The sequence below is a fragment of the Chlamydotis macqueenii genome, chromosome 2 (assembly GCF_036417535.1).
Source record: "Chlamydotis macqueenii isolate bChlMac1 chromosome 2, bChlMac1.mat, whole genome shotgun sequence".
Lineage (NCBI taxonomy): Eukaryota > Metazoa > Chordata > Aves > Otidiformes > Otididae > Chlamydotis > Chlamydotis macqueenii.
In genome coordinates, this window is record NC_141557.1 from 25,801,292 (window position 1) to 25,820,189 (window position 18,898).

The following is an 18,898-nucleotide window of genomic DNA, read 5'->3' on the forward strand; positions in this document are numbered from 1 at the left end:
TACTGCCAGCCTGAAAGCTCGTGGGCATGCCAATTTAGGGTAGATTCCCCCGATTTTAGGGGAAGATCATATGGTATACAGACCTCCACACATTTCCTGAAGGATCAGAAATTCTCTGTTTTCTTACAGGTGAACCTCCTAAATTCTCTTCCTCTGTGGGATCCACATAAATATTTGAGCTTTAGAAACCTTAGTAAGCTTAGAATATCTGTGCTCACTCTGAGAAGCTAGCATGTCTTACTAGCTTGAGTCATTGTATTTCACACAGAAGATGCCATTATATATGGGTAGTGTTCTGCCATGCAGAAGGTCAGGTTGCAAAACTACAGGACTCTTAGCTAAATAATTCTTTTTTTACTCATACATATACATTAGCCATAGTCCGTTGTCCTTTGTGTGTGGCAGGAGATACAAACCAACAATACACGTGATGCTCGATTTTTTTTTTGTAACACCAATATATTTACACATAACATTAATAGTGATATGTAGAGTTGGCCAAAAATAATTATCCTCTATTTTAAGGGACTTGCAGAAACGTGCTTCAAAAATCTGACGCATCAGCAACATTACCATGGCTAGCACTAGTGTGGTAACCTGCTACTAGATTAAACTGGTGTGTGTCCTTGGACTTGTCAGCATTTTGAAACTTACTTGTATCTTTAAGTTAGCTCTCCATTTGGTCGTGCTGCTTTGGTCGGGGCTCCTCTGTCTTAAGATGTCAACTGCATAACACGTCACTTCTATTTATAAACTGTTATGAGCTGGGGAAGCTCCAGCTAGTACAAAACTCAGTTGTGTGCTTATGTTGGGAAAAGGAGATGCTCTGAGAATGTCACTACAGTGCTCTATTTTATACTTCCTGACTTCCTGTTGAATAGAATATGCTTCTTGAACTGCCTGTAGGTATTTCATGAGTAAAGATTTAGCTACTGGGATAAACAGCCTTTTTTTTTTTTTCCAGAGTATGAGTTCTCAGAGCAGTTGCACATTATTTGGTTTCATGAAGTATTCATCTATATTCGATGATATTCTCAGGAAGTGGATTAATTGGTGTACTTGACTTACATAAAAAAATTTTTGTAGATATTTAGAAATAACTGGAGAGTTCACTACATTCAGGCTAATTTTTTTTTTTTCAAATTTTGACTAAATCAGTATAGATACAGTAATAACTTTTTTAAAAAAAGCTAAATCTATTTTTCCTACAGTGTGGAAAATTCTTGGCTGGCTATAGCATTCTCCTAGTCACTGCATATAGAAGATTAAATCAGAAATTAAAATGGTTCTTTTTCTTTTCTTTTTTTTTTTTTTTTTTTTTTTCCTTTTTTCTTTGCGGATATCTGCAAAACAGATGGAGGTACTGGAACTCAATACCAGTGTCAGGTTTTGCTTGTACACATCTCTTGCTGTGTTTAGTTTTCCTAGAGTAAAATTGCCCAAATTGGCCCTGATTTTTATATACTGTCACTGGCTTTACTGCTTCATCGTTGTTCAAAGTCAAGAGGCTTTTATTTGAAACACCTTGCATCATTTAATTTATGAAAAATCAAATTTACATTAAGTTGAATATTATATACTCTGTATTTAAATGGTCTTTTTGAATGTTATTATCTGTCTAGATAGCTGCTTGGTCCAATGGAAATTTTTTATCACTTTAAAAGCAAAGACTAAAGAAATAATCTAGCTTCATAGAAATAATGAAAAATAGCCACTAACAGAACACTGGAATCAGTTAATTAAGTGTCCTTAGACATACAGGTTCTGAATCTCTTTCTTTATTTTTTCAGTGGTCTATCAAGATTCACAATGGCAGCAACGAAGCCCTCACACAATATAAAATCAATATTACTTCAATTGCACCTCTTTTGGAAAAATTAGCAAAAAGTAGTGATGTTTACTGGGTCTTACAAGGTAAAGTAGCGAACACTAGGTAACAATTTGTACTGTCACTGTCTACTGAATCATTATATTGTAGGATATAGAAAACAGTACATACTGCTTACTTACAGAGTAAAGAGGGTGTTGGTTGAATTCCAGTTTGGCCTTTCTTGCAGCCTTAACTAGTTGGTTACTAATTATGGAGATTTTAAAGCTCTTTCAGGAAAATCTTTTGCCTTTTGAACTCTTAATTCTTTGTTAGCTTACTTTCAGACTCAATATGCCAGGTCTATTCTACCTGTGCTGTGCTCCATACGTGCCTCCTGGGAGTCAAGAACACAAGTGCGTAAACAGCTGTGTTCTGTGTTTGTGTTCTGTTAAATTTTCAGATCACATAAATAGTAGGAGAGATTCAACAAATGCATTTTCTGTGTGTGTCTAGAATGAATAGACATGCTCTAGAGGATATAGAGAATTTAAATCTCTAGAGTGAAATTTTATTCTTTATACTGAACACTGATGAGTTAAGATTAGGAGCCAAAAATCACAGTTCATAATGACTCTGTGAGATTTTTATCACGGCACCAAGCTTACATTCTTTTGTTTTTCTTCAGTAAAATTAAAGTGTGTCCCTGACACTGAACACTTAGCTCACAGGTAGAATGTGCTCCTCATTTATCTGCCATAGAACATAGCATTTTAGATTATCACCTCAGTTAGAAACAAAAGCCGATTTTGAGCCCTGATAGGAGTATACCCAGCTGTACCCCTACAGTCACATCCATGTTCCTGTCAAAGATAGTTCTAGAGGTTAACCTGAATCAACAGATTAATCTTCTCACATTCCTTTCAAAATCGTGTTTATCTATAACAAAGGCAATTAGCTGTCAGACATGTCCCACCATTCTGTTGATAAAGATCCAGTCCATTTAAGTCATGTCTGAGCTTTTGATGGAACAAATAAGAGGAGAAGCAGTCCGTACTCATAGAGTTGTCTAGACATTGATTGTGCAAAAGTAGGCATAAGGTAGCTAAAGTAAATCAACTTACAGCTTGTAGAGTGTGTTTCACCAGAGTTATGAGCATCAGTAGCTTTTCATAGCAACTTACTGTTCTCCAGCTGACTTTTTGATCTAGAACTCCATATAGCTTTGTGTTAAGCTCTACGTAATTTCTGAAGCCTGCAGGCAATTAAGTGGTGTTCCATTCTTCTGAAAAACTCAGATTCTGCCATCAATTAAACTGGAATCAACAGAAGCAAGTGGAATGTGGTTATGGACTATGACTTAGAGAATGAGAAGCTGGTTTCTTCTGCAGTAACTGGAGGGTTTGAGATACTTTTTTTCCACATGTCTATTCTGCTGCCTGCCTTCTGTCCTTCTGGCTTTGGAGTCTTTCCGTGGGGAATTCCATTACTGAGAGAAGGCATAAGCAGCTCTGCACTCCAGCATTATATGCTTTTCATGGGGAAATTAAACAGACATTCATATCTGTCCAAAGCTTTCTAATCTATAAGTACATGTGCATGACTAGGGAATGGTGGTAAGAACATTTCATCATAAACAACTCTGGTTACTACTCTAGTTACTGTAACAATCACGCATTCCTCACTGTACATTTTTTCTGTACCATTAAACAGTTGTGGTTACGTAAGTGAAAGTAACCTGTGCAACTTGAGCTAAGCAATTCTGTTTGTCAAGTAGAAGATGAATTTGCTTATTCTTTGTCCTTTCCAATTCAGATCCTGTTTATGAAGATATGCTGAGTGAAAGTCGGAAAATGATCACTAATGAGAAAATAGATGCTTACAATGAAGCAGCTGTTCGCATTCTGAACAGCAGCTCCCGAAATTCCAAAGCTAAAGTTAAAGTGTTCAGTGTGTCAAAATTGATAGCACAAGAAACTATCATGAAGTCTGCAGATGGCCTGCATCTCCCTGAATCAAGCAGAGATACAGTAAGTGTTTTGATCACCGGTCAACATTAAAAAGGAGTAACAGTAAAACAACATTTTAAGTGAATGTTCTGAAGTGGCAGACAGTATGAATGTAATGAGGACCTGTGCAATCTTCAGGAAATTTTGTTCAGATTATCCAAACAGTGGGAGGGCAGACAGTAATTCAAGATGTTTAAAAAACATAATAGCAAACTCATTAGTTCATAGCTATTTTAAAATAGCTGTTAATCTGCTAGATCATTTAGATCCTGCGTTCAAACTTCATGCCTTCATCTGCACGAATGAGTTAGGGTGATAATGATTTGTAAAGCAATGCTAAGAAATAAGTCTTAAATTTTCCCCTGTATGCCCATATAATTTTCTTTAGTAAGAAGCATGAAAAGGATGAGAAACCACACAATATATACCTTCCTGGTTCCATGAGTGCCACTGACTTTATTTCTTATTTTATCTTTAACCTGCCAGTATATATATATATATGCATGCAGTGAGCCCCTCTGAGCTTTGACAGTCTGTCCTTCTTGTGAAAAAGCTCTCCTGCTGTGTCACTTATAGTTCTACTCCTTTGCAGGTTTCAGTTGCTTTTAAATTCTGGGTGAACTAAATATAATCTCACCACATGTTTCAGTCTCATTGTCATGTTTTACAGACTTTCATTACTGTGTCCCTTTAGGACCCAAGTTTGTGAGCTGTTTCTCATTTATAGTCCATTTAATTCTTTATAGATCCTTTTACAGCCAGCAGAGAGAATCCTTCTATTGCAAGGATTAGGATTAGGTTTTTTTGCTTCCCTCAAGAAGCATCTCTTCCTGTTTGGAAGAGATGATGGTTTGACTCTACTGTTGAATGCAACTGGGTATATGGGGGTACTGTGAAATTTTATCTATGTAATAATAAGGGAGAATTGCACATGTTTTATGTCAATGCATGATCTAGAAGAAAATTTCTTACGATGAGAGTGTTACCTGTTTTATTAGAGATTAATTGACAAAATTGCTTATTTCTTTAACAGAATGCAATGATTCTTATGAACGTCTACTGCAATAAGATAATGAAGCCCATTGATGGCTCCTGCTGCCAGCCTCAGCCTCCTCTCACTCTGATACAGAAGTTAGCTTTCTGTTTCTTTACTTTCTCCATTATTGGATATATAATTATCAATTTAATTCATCGGAATAATTACCGGAAAAGCAAATCATGCACTGATTTGGAAAGTGGAGAGGAGAGGAAACCTACCATCAGCACTCCTAATGTTTCTACTTTAGAGATGCTCTTACACTCCTTCTGCAAACTTGGTCTAATCATGACCTATTTTTATCTATGTGACAGAGCAAATCTTTTCATGAAGGAAAATAAATTTTATACGCATTCATCTTTCTTCATACCAATCGTCTATATCTTGGTTTTGGGGGTATTTTATACCGAAAATACCAAAGAGGTAATGATCATGTTGATGTCCAGCTTATAACATTAGAGTGTTAAGCAGTTTGAGTGTAATTAACTAATTGCTAAATATTGAAAGTTAAATTTTCAAAGTCAGTATAACTCTTTTGCAAAAATGCACTCACAATCAGTGTAATATTTGTGTGGAATTAGATGCAAAAGCTTTTTGAAAGTGTATGGGTATGAGCGCTTTTAGCCATTGCCATTCGGTCAAGTTGGAAGTGAGCATAGCTTGGATACAAGAGAGTGTAGATCAAGTTAAATTTGGTAGACTGTCCACTAGACAGAAGGCTTTTACAATTGAGACTTAATTAACCATAAAGTGGTTTATTGTTTTGAACTATTTCTCCTCGTTTTGTAGATGTTCATTATTGTTTTTGGAATAGCAACACTCTTGTTTTGTTTTGAATTAGACTAAAGTGTTAAATAGAGAACAGACTGATGAATGGAAGGGCTGGATGCAACTTGTTATTTTGATTTATCATATCTCTGGAGCAAGCACTGTAAGTGGTTTGAATTTCCTATGTTTTTTTAAGTGGGAATGCAATTTGGGTATGTTACTTCAGAAGAAAGGTGGTGCAACTGTGTATTAGAATTTAATAAAATTAATAACTAATGCTATTGTTCCTGAAGTTTTAAAATTGGTATTAGCAGAATTAGTTTTTCTCTCTATTTAAGTGTAGATTTCATTGATAAGAACATTTTATGCATTACTTAACCAGTGAAAAAAAATATACTTGTTTCCTCCATGCAGAATATTACGTTAGTTTATTTTTAATTGCTAGGAACACTTCTTTTTTATGTTCTGAACTTGAAACTGATGAAGGTAAGCTTTCAAAGAGCCCTTCCTAAGTCTCTCTTAACTGGTAATAGAACATGGAAAGTGTAGAGCAATAATCAGAATAAATTCATTTTGACATCAGAGAGGTTAGGGCATCAAAAGAGCTTATTAAGAAACAGGAAAATGTACATAATGTTTCTTCTCTTAGTTAAGCCTGATTTACCGCAGTGCAGAAGAAGCGTAAAATAGGGGGATAAAAAGAAAAGCCAAAAGTATTTACGTGGTCATTTATAAAAGGTACTTTATTTTTCTCAACAGTTTTTGCCTGTGTACATGCACATTCGAGTTCTGGTTGCTGCATATCTGTTCCAAACAGGTTATGGGCACTTCTCATATTTTTGGATAAAAGGGGACTTTGGTGTATACAGAGTGTGTCAGGTAAGAATGTCTACTTACCGTTTTTATAAATAAATTTGTTCAGCTAACAAAATGTCCATAATATATCTGTATTCCCAGAATAATGTAATACGAGATTACTTCACCAAGATTTGCACATTAAAAATGGCTGTTGTTTCTATGTAATCTGACCTGTTTCATCAGTAGTGTTTATCTAAAGAAACATATAGCATGTAAGTGGTACTTAAAATGTAAAAAAATTTAAGTGTGTAGGCTTTAAAATATTAAAACAAAGATTTTCCAATATATAGCAATGGATTTTTTGTTGCAGTAGCAGTTTATAATTTATAGCAATATATAAGTAATGATCCAGGCAGATTTCCAAAGACAATGTAGCCTACGTTTGTTAATAAAGAAAATGAATTTTTGCACCATAACAATACTGCAGAACATGCCTGGTTTTGTGGTTTCCCTCCCAAACTTTCCACTGTGTGCCGTAGCAGTTTAAAAAAAAATTAAAATGTATCTTTTATTGCTGTTAAGTGTTATATTGTCATGTAACTCATGTGCTTATTAAATGTGTGTCTACAGGCTAATTGCAGAACTGGTAATAACATTACTTTGTCTTTAACTGAGCTAGCCCAGGTAGCTATGGGAGTGAAAGCAGAGAGGCTGTAACAGCATCCCGCAACTGGAATACTTGGTTCCCAGCCTGGGGAACAGGCGGTTCTGGTGTACCTTATTTTCATTGCTGTCTCTACCCACGTAGGCCAGCGTAGGACAGGTCCAGTACTACATAATCAGCCTGCAGTCTTGTATTGCATTGTTGGTGTTCCCTGAGATACTTCTCCGTGTTTCAAGTGAAATAAAATCAGCACGTGAGATGTAGAGTACGTAGATATTTTCGTATAGTGCTAAAGAAACATGTCCCCCATCTCTCTCAGCTTTGCTTCCCTGTTCATATATCCTCTGTCTTCTCTGCTCTGACCCCCTCCAGGTTTTATTTCGTCTCAATTTCTTGGTTGTGGTACTGTGCATAGTGATGGACCGACCTTATCAGTTCTACTACTTTGTGCCGTTAGTCACCGTTTGGTTTATCATCATTTATGCCACCTTAGCTATGTGGCCTCAGATAGTCCAGAAGAAAGCAAATGGTAAGATTTTTTTTTTTCTTTCTAGTATAAAACATTTGCATGTTACTACAATGATAACCGTACAGAAAATGCTATTGTTAGTTGATCTCAGTCTAATTGTAACGTAGTCAAAATGTGTTAAACAGCTGTTCACAGAAATACAGTTTGTCATGCATAAATTTTATATATAATGAAAAATGTAACAGCTGATAACTAAACTCCGTTTCTGGTTACAGTCATATTAGAATAGTTTTTAATAGATTTTAACTATACAAGTGTGTTTTGGGAAGAGTTGTAATATTACTGAATGCAAACTAAAAACTAGGTTGAGTTCAGTGCTGTAGTGTACTAATGGGTACGGCATGAACAGTGAGCACTTAGACCTTCCCATTCTGCATTGCCGATATGTCTCATCCATCTTGAGCCCCCAATTCTGCCATATCCTGCCAAATAAGAACGTGAGGTTTGTTATCTTAGTATCTTAAATTAAGTGAACTATCAGAAATATGTCCTGTGATATGGATGTTTTAAATAAAAATTGAAGTGACATCTCAGTTTATTTTATGCATTGCAGTTCACTGAAAAGCTGTCATAATGTGGTAAATGCTTATTGTTTAAATCACCTTAATTAGAACTAAAACCTTAAGAGTCTTAGATCCTCCTTCCCTATTGATGGAATAATATTCAGATTTTATAGTCTGCAGATATGACAATGAAACACACTAAATGCATGCTAGGAATAGATGCTGCAAAAATATAATTAGTAGTTTTACACGGTATCTTGAAGGCAAATAGCTCCAATATTGCTATTCTTTTTCTACAAAGGCACTTCTGTTCCAGATACAGAGAAATTACTGTTGTATACTTTGGACCAATAGCGTACTGTGAAACTAGATAATCTTTCAGTGACAACTTTCACTTGTTTATGTCCCTGTTCACAGCTGCAAGTTTGTATGGCGAGAGAGGGAAATGATCTCTGTTGAGGCTTAAGTAGAGCTTAATATCAGTCGGCAGTTTTGAGGAGCAGCTTTTCAGGCTTCTCTTTACAAGATACTTGTCCTTAATGACCTGCAGTTGAGCTTTGGAATACAACTGGTACCTCAAAGTTTAGTAATATATGCTCTACTTATTTCACATAACAAAAGCTGTTGGGCATTTTGTTTTATTTATTTCTTTACATTCACCCAGAATAAGGACTGCCTGTGCAGAGTGTTTGGGAAAGCAGAGGCTTTAAAATAGTGTTTCTGTTCGAACACCTAGATTCCTCTTCTTTCTGTGTGTATGTTGTCCCTGTTTAAGGACAAGAGGCTTAATTTAAGATTAATAGGTTGTTAATTGCTGTGAATGTTTATTTTAATTGCGTAGAGTAAAATCTAATATGTAAATCTAGATAGTGATAAAATATTGCTGGTAGTATTTGAACATTAATTTATGAATGTATCTGTTTTAAGCATAGCTACACTAAATAATTGGCAATTATTATTTAATGTGTCCTGGGTTTTGCTATTGAAAAATTGATGACCGTATACTGATTAATTTATTTCTTCCTCAGGGAACTGCTTATGGCACTTTGGTTTACTGCTGAAACTGACTTGCTTACTTGCATGTATATATTTTCTGTCATATTCTCAGGTTTGTAAATTTTGATTATTTTTATCCTTAATGACCTAAGGGTATATTATGTATCTCTACTTTTTAATGTGCTCGTAACTTGTATATTTGCTCCTGTATCATAAATACAGAAGGAAAAAAAATGGAAACTTTCCCTTTCTTTTCATATTTGAATTGGTGTGGATGCTGGAAAAAACAGTTGTTTATCTTATTGATTTGTTTGTAATGCTTGCCATGTTTTCAGTATACTGCTACAAATGTAATAAATACAAAGGTCTATGCTTTGGTTTTGGGGTGGGGTTTTTTGGATGTGCTTAAAGTTACTGTTTTTTGTTAGCATATTGTGATACATATGGTGATACGGTGATATGAAGACCTGTGTCTCTCAGAGACCTGGTGTTGGCTTTGATACCTTATCAAAAGACTGGTTCTCGTGTTAGATTAGCGATTTACTGGATGCTGTTCAGTATAACTGACAGAAATAAGGGCAGAGTTTGTCACTCTAGGATTTTACAGGAGTGTTTGTGGGGTTTCAATCCCTTATTGGTTTTAAGCCTGTTGAACTGTAGTCTTCTGTGGAGTATGCATTCGTTTTCCTAACACATCAGTGGATCTCCTTTTAAGCCTGCGGTACAGAATGAAAGGCATGCCAATACCTTTATGGGAAGCAAAACTGAAACCCTCTCTCATCTGAAGAAGTATTTTTGTTTTGGTTTGGTTTGGTTTTTTAGGGGGGAGTGCCTTCTAAGGAAGCCTGTTATTTTGGAATGCCACGTAGCTAGTGATAATATTAAAGGACAGCATATTGATTTAAATTTAGTAAATCTGGTTGACATCAGTGCTAATGCTTTTGCCATGTTTATTTTTTACAGGGCGCATTTGAGAAGATATTTTCTTTTTGGCCACTGTCAAAGTGTTTTGAACTGAATGGGAATGTCTATGAATGGTGGTTTAGATGGAAGTTGGATCGCTATGTATGTAACATTTGCATAAATTTATACTGGTCTTTTAAATGTATTTTTTAATGTGGGGGGGAGGGAGGGTTATTTTTCTTTCCTCCAGAGAAAGCAGTAGTTTGTCCCAGTGGATTGTTTAATAGAAGACTAAGCTGCATCCACCTTACTTCTGTAAATGTCTGTCAAAGCCTTGCTTAAAAGATGGATGTTGATTTATTTGCTGCTGGATCCTGCTTAGTTTACTTTTAAAAATAAAGCCATAAAGTGATCTAGAATTGTCTTTTCTCAAAAAGTTTACTGCAAAAGTTTTAACACCTGTAGCACTTCAGGCTGTTGAAATACAAGGGAAATTATTGTGATGGCTTTCTTAATAATGTTTTTTGAAAGTTGTATCAATTAAGGATATATTTCTTTTAAGGTAATCTTTAAAACACTTTTAAAATCAAGGTCTTGATGCCCAGACTGAATTATTCTCTCACATATTTTTAAATGGTTTTCCAGTGGGAAAGTGCTTTCTTTCCAGCTATTGACCCTACAAAGGAGGAGAGTAGAACAGGGAAATACTGGTCTTTCTTTTGCCCCCTTGGTAAGGTGAATGGAGTTTTAAGATGGGAGCGTTTATCTGCTAACCTTATCCTTAACGGGATCACTTGCGCACTTCTACTGCGTTGCGACGTTTCAGACTTGGAGCTTTGTTGCTGGTGAACAGTGTGTATTCTGTGATGCCAATGTAGCGGAAGTCCCAAAATAAATACAGAAGGCAAGCACTGCATGGGCCTGAAACAATGTCGTGTTGCTAGCTGATGAGAACTTGGCGTAAGATCATAAAACACTTTGTTGAAGAACTGTGTCTGTGAGAGGGAAGCACTTGTAGTGCTTCTTGGATGTTTTCACCTGCCAACGTGGGAGGTGGCCAGGGACGCATGTTTTTTTTCCCTAGAGAAAGCCCTTTTCAATGCTGGCATAGATTGCAGAGAGGATAGTAGGTACTTGAAAGCTTTTGGAAATTTTCATTGCGATGTGTTTAATGCTCTGTGAAGCATTAGTAAGAGTACTTTATTGGTAGTTCTTCAGTTAAAAATGCAGCTTACGACAACCTAGCATAGAAGGTCTGGTTTTGTTTCTTCAGTAAATCTGGGAAAGGACCTTTTGACACCTAAGCTTTGATATTACAAATAGTTCATCCTGTAGCAATTCTATTAAGAGTTTATACCTGAATTACTTGTAAAAGCCATGAAATATTCATTGCATTCTGTTTATCTTTTACAGGTGGTTTTTCATGGGATGCTGTTTGCTTTTATTTATCTGGCATTGCAGAAACGTCAGATGATATCAGAAGGAAAGGGAGATCCTCTTTTCTCCAACAGAGTTTCAAATGTTTTATTATTTATTTCAATTGTATCTTTCTTGGTACGTACCTAGTATAACTAGTATAATCAGGCTCATAAATCTCTAAAGAATAAGTTTTCTGAAGTTCTTGTTTAGAAAATACGTTGATTTAAAAAATCCAATGTTGATCTGGAGATACTTCAGCTGTGGTTTTGTGGACAGCTTTAGCTACCTACTCACTAAAATATTTTTCCTTTCAGTCAACTGTAGATGAAACATCATCACTCTTTCAGTTCATTGCAAAGGTTACAAGCAAATGGATCATAAAAATAATACGGTAGATAATGCAACTTTTATGGAATCATAGAATGGTTAGGGTTGGAAGGGACCTTTAAAGGCCATATAGTCCAACCTCCCTGCAAGGAGCAGGGACATCTTCAACTAGATGAGGTTGTCTCCACTCTTGATTGTATGTCTATTTCTGATGAAAAAATACCAACAATATCCCTGTATCTTAGGGTGTGAATAAGTGTGGTATTCATCAGTTGCATAGAAGAATTTGAGAGAAACACAGAACTAAAGCACAATGTAGTTTTTTGTATTACTGTCCCACATCTTAGTGAACCAACTGCTGCTGAAGCAGTTCAAAATAGCTCTACCTCTTGTTTAATTTTTAAATGTTACACTGGTTTTTATATCTTTTAGACCTACTCTATTTGGGCTGGTAGTTGTAAAAACAAGACAGAGTGCAATGAACTACATCCTTCTGTTTCTGTGGTGCAGGTAATTATAATCCTTTTCCTTATAGTGATAGAATCTAGTCTGGCTTTGTTTGGGCTTTTTAAAAAACTAGTTTTAAATATATTTTTGCTTTAGCATGGAATGTCAGATGTTGAGCTTCATTCTCATGTCTGAAAGTGAAAAAATGTTTAACTACATGCTCACTGTTTTTCATTGCATTTAAGCACTGACATCGCATACTGTGATTATGCTTTTGATTAACCTTGGTGTCCTTAGTGTAGGTTTCATATGCGCTGTTCAAGTACAAAGCCAACTTTTGGCTAATTGCATAGCAGTGGAAAAGAAGAAAGCCGTAGGGAAGCAGAAGCGTTTGGGAGGTAGTAGTGTAGGAAGCGACTTATTGGGACCCTGTAGTCACTTTTAGGCAGAGAAGGACAGGGCCACAGGGGCATGCATGTGGTTTTCTTAAATTTTTAGTTTCCTCTTACTATGTCCCCTGCCTCACTATACCCCAGCTGTCTGATTCTGTTCCCCCTCTGTTTCCGTTTTTTTTTTTTTTTAATAGTTTGTCCTGCTCTCTTGAGGAGCAGCATGAGTGACTTATTTTTTTAATACTAATTTGTCCATCTTAACACCTTATTTTTAAAAATCGAGGGTTAACTTGGATTTCTGGCCATCTTCATTTTAGGCTGGCATGGTATAACATGTTTTGTGACCATGCCTAGTAAGTGTGTAGTAGTATTTATCAACATCAAGGCCATGATGCTACTGAAGATGTAAATGTGACTTGCTGTGTTGTAATAACGTGTGTAAGAGATTTGCAATTTCAAGACCTACTTTTTAGGTATAAATTGCATGGATTTTTGTTTGGTTTATATATTTATTAGATTTTAAAGAAAATTTAATGCATAATGCACTGTCACTTCAGACAGTGAAAATGAATAAACCTTTTTTGTGTGTGTGTAATCTGCTTGTCATCCACAGACACTTTTTATTTAAACTTTTTTTTTTTAAGATTTTAGCTTTCATCCTCATCAGGAACATTCCTGGGTATATCCGATCTGTGTATAGCTCGTTCTTTGCCTGGTTTGGCAAAATTTCTCTAGAGGTAAGTAGAGTGTTCCGAAGTACAGTGAATTGAAATTTAGAAATGTGCCATATTCGATCCTTTAGTAATATTTGCATTTAAAGATGGTTTTAATAACTAAATTGTAGTGTAAGACACAAATAGTGAAAACAGTTAGTAGTTTATTTAATACCATGCTGTTTGTTTGACCTCTTTTAGCCTTGTAGCTTCCATCTACACTTAAAAATCGTAGCTAAAATAGCAGTCTCACAGTAGCAAACTTACTTCTTATGCTGGTTTTGGAGGGGAGTTTAGGGTTGTGAGAGTGGAGGTTTAATGCTGGAGTAAGCTGTGGTGTGTATGCAGTTGGAAGATAAAAATTTAAGCCAGTTGAAGAATCAGCATGAATTATACTGAGCAGTATAACTATGCTTACAAACAGTGTAGTTTGCCCTAGAAGGCTTTCCTGCATTAATAAACAAATGCAACTTTACAAACAAAACCCTTCTTCATGCAACTGTTATCTTGTTCCATGAGTGTATATTTTGAAACAGTAGGAATTATCTTGCTTTCCATTTTATTTGCTGCTTAGTAATAGTAAATGTTTAATTTTGTTGTATTACTAAAATATATTTTTAAAAGGGAAAAGAACTTAGGGGAGAAACTCATTGTAATACAATGTATCTGTAGTACATTATTTTAAATTTATTTTAAAAGGTCACATTTTTACTGCTCTGATTCCTGGTAAACTTTAAGGTGCTGATTGACTCTAGGGACATTTGCATTCATCAGCAGTTGAAGTATTATCTTTTATTTGCAGTCCCTCACCAGAGACACAGTAGCTGAGCAGAGGTGTATTCCTCCTCCGTTCTGACACAGTGTAAACGATGCTCCCCTGAGCCATATTTGGCAAACCCATTTTACTGTGCACTGTAGCAGACTAATCGTTTTGTCTTACAGCAAAGACATGTGGAAAGCAGCTTATTTTATCATAAATGTCTGACTTAAGCAGAAGTTGATGTCAGTTGATACAATAGTAATAATTTTATGTTTTTATAAAAATAGAAATATTTTTATGTAAGTATTATTAAACACACTCTTTTTTTTCCTTTAGCTTTTCATTTGCCAATACCATATTTGGCTGGCAGCAGACACGAAGGGGATCTTGGTGCTTATTCCTGGATATCCGATGTTTAACGTTCTTGTCAGCACTTTCATATTTGTGTGTGTGGCACATGAAATTTCTCAGATCACTAATGATCTAGCACAGATTGTGGTTCCAAAAGATAACTCAACTCTGCTGAAAAGGTTGCTATGCGTAGCTGGATTTTTTTCTGGACTGCTCCTCTTCTCAGCAGTGCAAGATCAGTCAAGGCATTAACTTGAAAAGATTTGTGGAAACTTTCTTCAGGTTTACTTGGTATCTCCCTGAACAAAAATTCTCAGCTGGAGGTGCAAGAAGACATTTAAATGAAGAGTGTGGAAAATGTATATAGTGCAAATGTACATATTTTGTGTGGAAATAGCCTTCTCAAAGAACCTGAGAAACGAGAATGCACTGTACAGAACTGCATGTGAAAATGAGTCTTTTCTACTGGATATATGTTTCTGTTTACATATCTGTTTAAACGTGACACGAAGAAGTGAAGTTAAATGGCTTAGCAATATCATGTGTGTATCACGGAATTAACGTTACCTTGGGTCAGACGAATGAAGAGTGGATGTTACTCGGTACCGCCTATACAGAACACGTGCTGTAATCATTCTCATCAAGGAAGAGAAAAGAGCAAACTTGTGACCCTTCATTGATGGTCACCTTTAGCTGATGTGAAACATGAAATTACTGGTAAACCAGGGCATTTTTCTGAACAAAATAGTAGTTTTTTTTTTCTTAGAAATCAGTATTTTGAGTTGAGATAATGTATGTTATATGAAACCCTTTATATATGGAAATAAAAGGTCATCACCAATTCAGTGATTTAAGATTATATACAAATTTACATAATATTTTATGTGAGTTTTTTAGAAATTTAAGATGTTTTCAGGAAATATGTGAATTCTGAGGTGAAATTTTTGTTATACAGAAAATTTGATTTTTTTTTCCATAAAATTGTTAACTTTTTCATAAGTTTTCCACTTATTTATTTAACTATGTGCAGTTCTCTGTACAGTCCCAGTGAACAAACAGATTAATAATTTTCAGAGACTCAATTCAAGACGGAGAATTTTTGGAAGGAGTCCAGCCTTTTCCAGTCAGATGAAATCCCACCATATTGACTCCGTCAGATATTAAGGAAACGGGAGAACAGGGGAATGGTGATCTTTGAACCTCTCTCTGAGTTTGTAGGTGACCTTGAACTAGGTCTCATTAGCGAACTGGTGCCATATTCTGTCCTGTAGTAATATTTGCATTTAAAAGGATTTGAGTCAAGGATGCAAGTCAATGTGTTGATGTCACAAAGAGGAGGTCATCTTGTTGCAGGCAGATGGTCAAGTCTCAGAATTAGAAATGAGATTGGAGCTGTTTGGAGGACCCTTTTTTTCCCCATCCTTTTCAGCAGTGCCCAGCTTTCTCATTAACTGTTTCCTTTAGTAAAACTAAAATTTAGTTAAATTTAATACAATTTACTTAATTAAATTCAAATAATATTGAAAGAGCCCTTCAGTGTGGCAATGACAAGCTGTAATTTATGTACCACTTACTCAGTGAAGTTATGGTCATTTCTTTGCTATTTATGGATTTGGTTCAAATGATAGTTTGACCTCTACTTATTCATTTTATTCTTCTACTAATGACTTGTTAGCAGTCAAAACCATGAGCACAATATTGCTTTCCAAGCATATGTGCAATTATGTATGATGATAAACAATGTGAATCATAATTTGTACCATATGTACCGTCACATACATGTTTTTGATCTTATCCCAGTTAAAAAAATTGAATTCAAACTTGCAGCCACCATGAGTGCAAAAAAAAAAAATTGTGAAAAGATTGGCTTAATTTTTTTTTTTGGTGGAGGACGGTTTCTTTTAAAGAATGACCTGTCCTTCATCATAAAAGAGAAAAAAATAAATCATTCACTTTCCCTAAATTCAGCAGTTTTACTAACTGTGCCAGGTATTTTGAAGCTGTTGGAAAGATACCCAGCTCTTTGTTCTTTGTGTGCATTACTTCCAATGATTGACAGCTTTCCTCCTTGATCAGTACATTCAAATGGCTGCAAGAAGTGGTGTAGGTGAGCACTGCAGCGGGGACAGGATGCGTAGCCTTCATCTATGCCAGTATTAGGAGCAATGGGGAACTGTGAGATTGAGCGATAATTTTTGTTTTGTTCTTCACAACTTAAGTATTGTAGATACAATTTTATTTATCTGTTGTACAGACTTGGTTAAAAGATTTATTTTTAATGTTTGAAATAATGCACTTGTTTACTATTACTGTATGTGGGATAAATATATTTTCTTTTCAGGTTATGTAAAAATATGATGTAATTTAAACATTAAATAAATGTGCCGTGGATGCTTATTTTTGTAATGGGAGCAGCATCAATTAAGTAAAAACTTTTTATTGCTTGACTCTAGCTGGGCTACAGTTCACTCTTACGCCTTCTTTAAATTACAGATCAGTACAGTAGTTTCTCCAAAGCAATATTCTGGATACTGTTACTTCAGATGAAGGGCATTTTTGTGGTTCAGCCCTGGTCACCACACAGTTTCTTGCTCTCCCTCCCCAGTGGGCTGGGGGAAAGAATTGGGAAGAAGGGAAAACTCATGGGTTGAGATGAAGACAGTTTACTAGAATAGCACAGGAAAACTACAATAATAACAGAATATAAGGATACTAAAATATCTCACAATTTCTCACCACTCAACGTCCCAGTGACCAATACAGCCCATCCTGAGCAGCGATCATGGAAAGAAAACTGAGCAGCAAGCAAAGGAGCGAGAGATCCATGCCCCAGGGAACCCCCACTTTTATACTGAGTCTATGGCACGGACTACGCTCTTTGGCCAGTTTGGGTCAGCTGTTCTGGCTGTATCCTTCCCAGCTTCCTGCACAGTGGCAAGACCTGGAAAGCCAGACAGTGTCCTTGGTCTCATTGGCAACAACCCATAACATCAGGGTGTTTATCAACATTCTTCACATCCGAAATCCAAAATACACCAGCTACTGACAGGAAGATTAACTCCAGCCCTGCTGCCACCAGCAGAGACAGTCACGTGCATCATAAATGATTTCAAATGCAATGCAGGGAGGAAAGATTCTTCTGCACTGAATTGCACTGGCTCAGGTCTCGTGAAATTACAGCTCCAGCAGCCAAAGCCACCCCTGGAGCTTGGGGGACATCAGCAGGACTCCGCAGCGGAAGTATCAAATGCTTTCTCCCTTGGGTTACAAGCTAGAAACTCGGTGGTAGAGCTCTGCATGAAAGCGGAGGAACTGATTTGGCTTTTCTTTGGTCTGGCAACATCAAGAAACCCATCCTTAAGATTTATTTGGGTTAAGGAATTTAGCTTTTAATTTAGCTACTTAAGTACCACACTAAAGAGAAGAAGGGGCTCCTAAAGCAAAGGATTCAGAGTGTTAGTTCCTATCTCCAAAGCTCCTTGTGTAATCAGGGAGATACTATCTAACGTGGGCACCTGAACTAAGCAGTGCAAATACTCTCCATCGTGTCCAGTTACGCCCCCTATTTGGGCATGGCCCGCAGCTGAACGGGAACCTTGCACAATTGGCTCCACGTCAGTTCTTAGGCGCTTACCACCCAGTATCACTGTCCATAATGTTAACAACGCTAACAAAAAGTTGTTCAGGCATCATTACGTAAAATAACCAGGCAACAACATCGCTACTTCATGTTTTCCTGTTTATTAGATTTTACATTTCATACACTTACAAAGACAACTGTAGTGCTTGCTATTTAATTTGGTTCCAACTGTCCTTGGTACAGTATCAGTTCACACAGTCATCGTACATCGCTAAAAGAGGCTGTGAATTTACTGGTTTAACTATCAGCACTTCTAACTAGTACTAATTCGTCAGCCATTAAGTGTTTTTAGCCAGCTTTGTAAATCTATGCTTCCATAGTGATTGTTTCATAAGTAAAAATAAATAATTTTTTTTTTATTAAACTTACCTCAAATAAATGAAGCTTTCAATCATAAAATAGTTCAGGTGCACTTAATACCCAAGTCACCTACATCACTAGATTCTTTTCAGAATAGGTGGAGCACCCACCATAAAAATTTAAGAAATTTCCTTAAATATATTGGCACTGTTACATATTAATACAAAGAAGATGGGAGCAGCTCTACTGGTAGTTAATTGATTGTCATGTCATCCTCAAGTTGCCAGAAATCGTTATGATCCAAAACCAATACTATTTACAAAGTTTAGCCTTACGTTGCATTAAAAATCATTATTTAAAATCCATTCCATTCATTTCTGTTTCAAAGCACTGAGAGCTCATACAGTTGAGAACAGAAACTAGTAGAAACCAAATGCTGACTGTACTCAAATTTTTCACAGCTTGGATAAATAGGTGAATTTTTAATTTAGTGTAAATGTCAGCGTGCAGTTTTCTAATTCACTTTTCACAAAAAA

The 18,898-nt window shown here is 36.1% G+C and overlaps 1 protein-coding gene across 3 annotated transcripts in view; it reads left to right on the forward strand.

Annotated features, from left to right (window-relative positions):
• Nucleotides 1-16,872, forward strand: part of CASD1 (CAS1 domain sialic acid O acetyltransferase 1) — a 30,609-nt gene extending 13,737 nt beyond the window's left edge. For all 3 annotated transcript variants that reach the window (XM_086742354.1, XM_086742356.1, XM_086742357.1), the window contains exons 7-18: nt 1,791-1,914; nt 3,623-3,837; nt 4,850-5,275; nt 5,694-5,783; nt 6,380-6,499; nt 7,455-7,611; nt 9,143-9,222; nt 10,074-10,175; nt 11,427-11,567; nt 12,192-12,269; nt 13,243-13,335; nt 14,408-16,872. In XM_086742354.1, coding sequence (XP_086598480.1) covers nt 1,791-1,914; nt 3,623-3,837; nt 4,850-5,275; nt 5,694-5,783; nt 6,380-6,499; nt 7,455-7,611; nt 9,143-9,222; nt 10,074-10,175; nt 11,427-11,567; nt 12,192-12,269; nt 13,243-13,335; nt 14,408-14,674 — 1,893 coding nt within the window. In that variant the 3' untranslated portion in view covers nt 14,675-16,872. The remainder of the gene's footprint in view (nt 1-1,790; nt 1,915-3,622; nt 3,838-4,849; nt 5,276-5,693; nt 5,784-6,379; nt 6,500-7,454; nt 7,612-9,142; nt 9,223-10,073; nt 10,176-11,426; nt 11,568-12,191; nt 12,270-13,242; nt 13,336-14,407) is intronic.
• Nucleotides 16,873-18,898: the final 2,026 nt, after the last annotated feature.